The sequence below is a fragment of the Saccostrea cucullata genome, unplaced genomic scaffold, assembly GCF_032062105.1.
Source record: "Saccostrea cucullata isolate Sc308-1 unplaced genomic scaffold, CSIRO_AGI_Scuc_v1 ctg14855, whole genome shotgun sequence".
Lineage (NCBI taxonomy): Eukaryota > Metazoa > Mollusca > Bivalvia > Ostreida > Ostreidae > Saccostrea > Saccostrea cuccullata.
In genome coordinates, this window is record NW_026933292.1 from 1 (window position 1) to 9072 (window position 9072).

Genomic DNA, 9072 nt, shown 5'->3' on the forward strand with positions numbered 1-9072 from the left:
TTTATTCAATGATGAAGAGTGCTTTTAAACAGAGCAATGAAGAAAGACTCAAGGTTTCACAAATTTAAAAATGTAATCAAAATTTCCATTCCGTTTAAAAACGTACCTATATTGAGTTTAAATACATTAAATGTATATCGAAACCTGACATGACGACTTTTAAAGATAAACAATGTGAACAATAAAGATGGGATCAAGGACACTTTGCTCAATAACGAAATACATAGAAAATGAGAAATTTTGCAGTTTCTACTTTATATAATATAGCTTCAAAATGCGAAAAATACGCATAAGGAATGAATGCTATTAAGGACAGATTAGTACAAGCATTTTTATCTCTTTGGAAGAATATTAATATCATGTCACAAATTTAGAAAAGTTGATTATTCTTTATTTTGTTTGTCTCCTTGTTTTTAGAGAATGAAAAACCTTCCGTATTTCTCCTTAAAGCAAACAACTAGCGTAATCACGCTAAAATTGTTTAGTCTTTATTCTTTTACCCTCTTCTTGCCTTCCTGTTTCTTAAGGAGGACAAAGTCAATTGATTATACATTCAATTTTTTCAATAACCTGATGTATCTTATTACATAAAAGAAATGACACTTGGAAAATATTAGTGAATAAAAAAATGAACAAAATTTAGAAAAATGACATGGGCTGATTTTTATTATTTTGCTTTTTCCTTGTAAAATTTATCTATATTGGTATATTAAGATCACTTGGTCATTCCGTGTCCACTTTACCTAGAGGTGTTTGCCTAGGTAAATAGATGTACATAAAATTCCAGGGACATCGTTAAGCCCTCAACAAAAACGTTTAGCCCGTGGGATAAATCAAATGGATGCTTTGATAACTTTACAACAAAATTACCCCAAAAGCTTGCGAATCCCGTTTTAGAACAGACCTTTTCTCTTTTTTAGAAGATTGAACAAAGAAACTTCGACTTTTACAAACCCGAAAAAGTAAATTTGTTATGTTCAATAAATAAGATCAAACTTTAGAACATTCTGACAGAAGCGTAAGTAAATTATATTTTCTAAAAAAATCAGCACAAAAGTCCATTAATCTACAAAATTTGATCTAATTATAAAAATTAATTATAGAACAATATATTTCAAACATGAGAAAGTAAATGATTTGGATTGTTTAACTTCATCAATTATTTCATAGATTAATAAATCTGTTGAAAAAAACTGTTATATTTTCTCTATCAATAACACAGATACGTCACATAAAGCAGTCAAACTTGCACATATGCTGTAAACTGCGCATCAAATCAACATTCATTTCAGTTCCTCCTCGGAAGACTTTTCAGTGGTTTCATCCTGAAAAAACGACAAAAAACCTTGTAGACGAACATAGAGTCAATCATTATCATAATTATACAAATGTATAAACAAAAGAGAGTTGAATTACTCATTTAGGTAGCACGCCCTCGTATATGGTGTATGGGGAGACTGGGCGATTCCCATTGTATATTACTATTTTTACAAGAATGATCTCCTACTGGTTAAAATTACTTACCCCGAATTCTTCAGAAAACAAAAATAGTTTGTGGTTTGTATAAATTATGTTCTCAATATTTTCAAGGAGGTCCAAAAAACTCATGGGTAGATTTCATTTCTAAAATTTTAACCTCTTGTGGGTTCTCTAACATTTGGTATGAACAAAGTTCCATTGACAGAAATTGGATACTTGTAGCAGTGAAGCAAAGATTAAGAGACCAGTTTATTCAAAAATGGCATAGTGATATTAATAATTCATCAAAAGGTCAAATTTACAAAATTTTTAAAATTGATTTTGGATTCGAAAAATATCTAAGTATTTTACCTAGTAAACTCAAAAAAATATTAATAAAATTTAGAACCTCAAACCACCATCTCCCAATTGAAACTGGTAGATGGTCAAATATTCCATTAGATGAAAGGGTTTGTAAACTGTGTAATACAGGGCAAATAGCAGACGAATTTCATTTCATTTTAGAATGTAAAACATTGAATAGTGTCAGAAAGAATCTTTTACAATCTAGATATTGTAAAACGCTAAATACACTTAAGTTTTGTGAAATTATGTCAACGACAAATTTAAAATCTTTAAAAAACCTTTGTATATTTATATCTAAAATAAACGACACCGTCTGTCCTCCATAAGTTAAATGTGACCATATCCTCTTTTCTTTTATTTTTATTCTTTTTTCATTGTTTGTTTATTGCTATACTTTGCACATATGTTATGCCTCTCATTTATGCTATTGTATCATAATTATATTTATTATTTTTCTTACAATTACAGAATTATGACGACTAATTTATATATTGTACCTCATGTACCACTGATGTTGGTGTGAGTGAAATAAATGAACTTGAACTTGGTTTAGTTTATGTTCTTTAAACATAATTTGAAACAGATTCTAATTATACAAGAGAATTATACGAGAGAATAATAAAAAAAAATGTTTAAAACTTTTTGTTTAAACATATTTTTTAATCTTGAAACTAACCCTTAAAATTACCAGCTATAATAACATGTAATTTTTTTGCTTATTTGTGTCATATTTCTAAGAAAAAAAGGCTCTACACCAGTCCCCTGCAATATATACATACCTGGCATTCGTACATGTACTGACTTGCATCATTACCAAATGCCCAAATTTCCGTCTGAATTCGAGTTAGTTTTAGAAAGTTCCGTATTGTCCTTAGCTCCTTTGACTTTCCAGTAATAGATCCCTGGTACAAGTTTCGCACCGATAACCCTAAAATAACACCATCTATTAAACAGACACTGGAATAAAAACGGCTTCAGCAGCGACAACAGCTCGTGATAACGCTCTTAATATTGCTACTGGTAAGGAGGCTAATCCACTAACAGATCTCAGGTAGACGGCAGACGAGCGTACAGGATCTGCTCTTGATAATTCATCCTCAACATCTCTTCTCGGTTTAACAATTTCATCCAACTTCATCATGATTTCTTCAAGTTTCTGTGTTTCATTTTCTAGGCGTCTTGAATGTTCTCTCATATTCATTTGTAGCCGCTCGGAGAAATTTGATTCCTTTCCATTTAAACCCAACTCTGTGAGTTTCGAAATCACAGACGTAACACTTCCGAGACCAGAAACTACACCACCAGCTACCACTAGTCCAAAAGATGCCCCCGCAGTGAATGGAGCGGCGAGAATTCCTGCAACTGCTAGTGCACCCCCTATCAAACCAACAGATGACCCTGTAATACTGGCAATGTTGCTTTTCTTCCTTCGTCCTTCCAGAAGATTGATGGAATCTGCGCAGAACTTTTCGAATATCACGTTACATCTTATCCAGAATTCAAATCTTTGATGTGTCTTATAGAGTTGACTGTCAATCCTCTGATATACTCGAATGATTCCGATGTCAAAATCTAGAACCAACAAAAGTAATAAGAAGTTCAACATTTTAAAAATCATGAATCATCGGTGAGTTTGAACTTATTTATTGCGATTTGAATCCTGCTTTACTTTTGTCTCCTTCATATTACTTTTTTCGTTTTATAAAAACTTTACTTTAAAGTTTAACTAAAAATAGATAAGAAAAAAAGATACACACCTTTTCTCTTGATGGAATCATCTCTTTTAATCATTAAAGGAACTATTGGTGGCTCTTGCAAACAGTTGCATACGATAGACTCGTTATTCCCTACGATTCTGTGATAAATTCCAGCACATGTCTGGAACAGAGTAACATAATGTTCCACTGTACTTTGACATCGACTTTGAAATATCCTGTTTTCCAAATTCAAAGGCTTAGCTTTCACCCGAAGCTTTTCTATTTTTCTCCATCCTGAAAATTCATCTTTTTCTGTGTCATTTCTTGAAATAGACACAACATAAATACTGCACTGAAAGCACGTTGCAATGGCAAACAGCTCTAGGTCTTCTAATTCCAAACCATCTTCAATGCGATTTGAAAAAAATAAGACATCGTTTTTCTCTAGTACACTTCGAGGTTTAAATTTGTCAAGAAATGAGTATTTGCGAAAACGAAAGTTATCCAAAAACTCGTCCATTTCTTCCTGATGGCGTGATTGCCGATGGTCGCGGAAAAATTTAGCGTATACACTAGGATTGCTAAGTATTTCATAAAGTACCTCATTCCTTATCAATTCATAATGATTTTCGGTTCCAAAAATTTCCTTACTGAAACACCTATACAGGGAATAGAAACTATCATCATAATCTTCAATCATTCTGTCTTTCATATCTGGTCGATCCAGAATCGAACGTATTTCAGAAAACTTTGTAAAAAGTGGATATTGTCGCTTCTCGTGGGTAAATAAATCAATTTTTGGATCATCCGTCAGAAAGGTAACAAGTGGGGTATGTCTTTGGTCTCTATCGATATGAAGTTTTCCAGTTAAGCCCTGGTCTTGAAGCAAAGAGATAAGATTTATACAATATAACTGTATTGATAATGTACGCCTCATTATTATTAAACCACCCCCCCCCCCCAACACATTCTAAGACGAATATATCTATGTATTTATTTTCAATTACTTCTTTTATCAGCGTAAACAAATGGGTTTTTTTTTTGGTAATTTATATCTACATTAACGTAAGTCCACAAAAGACACTTGTTATTATTCAAGTTTACCTTCTTTTCTTAAGTTTGCAACTTCTGGCGAAAAACTACTGCAGTTACATCCTTTGATTGGAACGATTCTCTCAAACCAAAGATGGTCCCCCATTTCTATCTGAAGTAAGGTGATATGAAATGTACACCGTTTTCTCTCAGGTGATTGTAAGTTTGAAGGAACATATCGCTTCCAACATTTTCCTTTGTTTTTGAATCGAAGAACGTATATCGGAATGTTTATTTCGTCAGAAACTTTTTCCAAACACTTCTCGGGATCTTCGTCTTTCGATATATCAGCAACATTTTCCCTACGAATAGTATAACATATAAATACAAAGATTTATGGTAACAGTTGCAAGGCTTGAACAAGAAAAATTACAAATACCGCACATAAAGTTTGTTCTGTAATATTTCTAAATACTTGCATCCATTGCATACCATGTTATCTTCAAAAATAGTGTTTTGTTGAAATGTTAAATTTTTGCTCATCAAATAATTTCCAAATGGCTCAGACAGATGTATTCTTAAACGAATACAATTTTATTCATAAGGAAGAGGAAATATCCTTAACCTACCTATATGTATCTTTGTTACTAGTATTTTAAATTATTTAAGATTCAATAGAAATGATTGAAAGCAGTTTAAACCAACTATACCATACCGAAACTTTTCAATACATTCTTGACTTTGCGAACCATAGATTTCCTTGCTGAGACATTGTTCTAGTGTTCCATTTTCTATATGGTCAATCCGCCTTCCTTCCATTTCAAGGCAGATGCTTATTGCTGCTTCAAGTGGTGTCTTAATTGCCGGAAATGGTTGTATTTCGTCTAATTCTGTTTTAGATTCTGTGATAGCTTTTAAGTGTTTGTGCGCATTACCGTGTTTTCGATCCTCTGGTGGACAGCAAATATAGGGTGACTTCTCTTTGAAAAGAAAAAAATAAAATGTATAAAAAAAATCTATATATAGATGCATATATTTTCTTGAAAAAAATAAAAAATATACTCACTTAGTTGAATAAAGATATATTCCTCCTTCTTTCCTGAAATCAAAGGGAAGTTTCCGATCACTGCGGGTTTCTTACTTTTACAAGAAATCCCACTGTATTTCACTATTGAATTGAAACCTTTTGTTCTCTGCACAAAAAGGGACGATTTGAAAAGAGTGTCAACAGATGTACAGATAGGATGAAATGTATCATGTCTGCTTCCATCAGAAACATACAGCTCAAGTTGATATAAACTGGCAACGGCAAAACTGTCCCCTTTTCCGAAAATGTTCCATTCCTTTAAATGCTTCTCATGAGCTTTTGCACGATTTTGTTCTTCTAACTTTTCCCTTTTCCTTGAATCTCTTTCATCATTAGCGCGTTGAATTTCCTCCTCTTTTAGATATATGGTTGTATCTATATCCATTAATCGGGTATATACCTCCCTATAACAGGGATCTGACTGATGAGCACTAACTATATTTCTAGCAAAGAAATTGGCAGCTTTATCTGCGTAACAAACATCGCCGAGAACTTCAAAAAACGTCAAACCACCTTCAACAAGTACTTTCACGTCTGTCCCATTGCAGAGGAAATTGAAGTCAAAGTCATCTTTCAGGACGTCAAAGCTGTTGCAGAATCTTCTATCCAGGCATTGTCTATGATCTTTATTTATAAGATTGAAAGGCGATGTCTCTAATGGGCGTTCCTCGGGCCAGTTAACTTCTTGGAGATATACACCACCTTCGAAAAACTTCAAAGCAATGACGATGGTTTTCGGATCTTCTTCACCCTCATGAAGAAAAGGATGAATACTTATCCCTTTGAACTGTGTTGTACCGTTTTGTAATGTAATCAAACATATAGTTTTCTGTAAGATTTCAGCACCTGCATAAACTTCTCGCAGAGTTGGAAAAAATGTTAAGTCTTTTATTTGCTTAAGATCTCTCTCAAAAGCTGTGATAGCTGTATCTGCTTTGGACACTTCATACTGTGAAGGTTTGAACAGCTGAAAATAGTTTCTTTCTTCTCGTTCAAAGTTACTTATCATTGCACGGGCTTTCGTTCTTGTTTGTATTTCATTTTGCTGGTTAACTGAAATTATCTTGAAAAAATCCGAAAAGGTGTTATACTTGAGAGAGAAACCTGCTTCGACAATGGCAATATCCTCCTCTCTCCATGATACTTATGGTAGCAATTGATTCGGTTCAGCCATGTTAAATTTAATTTTTAGCTAATTAAAATAATTTGGTAGGAAATCTGTGCATTTTTATACTTCCGTGCCGAATCTGTAAATAATCGGCAAACATCAACACTTAAATTTTTATCTCTTCAAAATTGAAGATAACTTAAATGATAAACTATAAAGGAAACGTTATGTTAACATATAAATGTACAGTCAGATTACCAGGAAACAGCATTTATCTTCATATAAATATTTCTGTTATCTACTGTGCTTATTTTTTCGATAATTATTTTGAAAGAAATATATATTTTTATGGTAACTATGCATATTATTGTTTTCTTTATAACATTTATATGATTAATATTTAGCAATACACAAAGAGAGAAAGAATGTGTTCAGGAAAAAGTACTCTCTTCGCGTGATTTTTCAAAAAAGAGAAAAATATTAAATACATTGGTTTTTATATGACTGTCCATTAAGATGTAATTTCGAAAGAAATATTAAAGCAAATGGTATTGTTGTTGAGAGAATAATAGAGAGAGATTAAAAATTATTTCACTCCTTCACAATGAATTTTTCATAATTCACTTTGAGGCAAGTTTCTTCAAATTCGCTCCTACTGATGACTTTTTAGTCGTTTAATGCCATTTTTTTTATCATGACAATAATGATGTGTTTCAAGTGTTGCCCCACCTATCCCATGGCTCTTGATTTGAACAAACCTGAATTTCATTGATCAAAAATACTCTTCTAAGTTTGATTTGATGTACAGATAAAGTATATATTGAGGGAGATAGCAAGATTCCAGTTCCCAAAGACCAGAACTCTTTCCCGAGGCAACGCGTGGAACTGGAATCTTGCTAACTCCCTCAATGATTATACTTTTTAATTTTTAACTGTTATATTATACCGATACAAAAGTAAAAAGATTGATTACGAATAACTGACTTGACTAACGCAGGGGATAAGTTTATCAACATATTATGCCGATACAAAGGTAAAATCTAATGCACAGGGATTAGTCAATTTACTGTGATTTTATAGTGTATTATTCAAATTTTACTACCTTATTCTTATAGAGGAAAAATCAGTAAAGGTATGATAAATTATATTTATAAATTTACTAAATGATTCTGTATGGACAAGAAATGAAATTGCGAAAAGTTCATGATGTACGACATAGGCGACAAAAACGACGACGCCAGACAACGGACGAACCTGATAAAACAAAGTTCGCGTTTGCCTTCGGCGCTCATAAGCTAAAAAAAATTGATAACAAGTAGGGGATGGTGTGATCATATTTTCTTAAATATTCCCTCTTAGGGAGTACTGTGAAATATATGAACATCAGGTGATAGGTTTTTTTCTTACAATGAAACACATGGAGATAACGAACATTAGTGAAGCTCAAATCATACAAAATAATAGCATAGCAAACACAAACCTCCAACATATTCGGGGGGGGGGGGTCCAAGTGCTAAAGAGGAGTGAGCATCTCGTTTCGACCCATCACACCTGCTGTGTGCTCCTTATCATGATCGAAAAATAATGGGAAAATCCGTTACCTAACAATTTTACAACGATACTGTCAATCAGAAATTTATTTGCAAGCATCTTTTCAATATCATCTTTGGATTTCCGTTTATACTCATATATGCGCAGCCTATAAATCGGTTGTAACTTTTATGAGCTTCTTTATATGGATTTTGCCATTAATCTGCATATACGTCGATTCAACTTTGTGCAAGATCCGCCTCTCAATAACAATTGCAAATCAATCTTAAATTACGTTTTACCTGGTTAAAGTATAAGGGGGGGTTGACGCAAAGATAGATTTTAGGTAATTGAAAATATGAAATGCACACTCTAGTAAAAAATCAAATTATTGAAATATGTAAATACTTGTTCCTTTTTATAATTTAAAAATAAATGACTACAGAATTTTCACTTCCTCGCTCACTTCTTTTTACAGTTTTATATTTTTGTTTATTTTGAAGTAAATTATGACATTAAATATTTTTATTCCAATAAAGTTCATTTCTTTTCTTCAACTACTTGTTGTCTACTTAACGGTTTATGTAAAATAAAAAATGAATATAGAATATATCACGTATTGTAGGAATGAATATCGTAAACTATATATATGCCTACATTATCATGGTTTTGCTGTGCTTTATATAATATTTTAAAGATTATTCCTACAGGCGAGAACATATATTTATTTTAAAAATAATTACCGCCTTGGCCCGCCTTACATCCGGGTTTATCATATGAATAAATTCGAATCT

The 9072-nt window shown here is 32.5% G+C and overlaps 1 protein-coding gene across 1 annotated transcript; it reads right to left on the minus strand.

The window, feature by feature from the left end:
- Positions 1 to 435: 435 nt before the first annotated feature.
- LOC134237935 (uncharacterized) lies at positions 436 to 6843 on the minus strand. The gene is made up of 6 exons (XM_062720076.1): positions 5620 to 6843; positions 5269 to 5533; positions 4626 to 4915; positions 3582 to 4400; positions 2604 to 3396; positions 436 to 1325 (listed from the first exon to the last, which is right to left on the minus strand). The coding sequence occupies exons 1-5, from the start codon at positions 6647 to 6649 to the stop codon at positions 2771 to 2773; spliced, it is 3030 nt and encodes a 1009-aa protein (XP_062576060.1). The 5' UTR covers positions 6650 to 6843; the 3' UTR covers positions 436 to 1325; positions 2604 to 2770.
- Positions 6844 to 9072: the final 2229 nt, after the last annotated feature.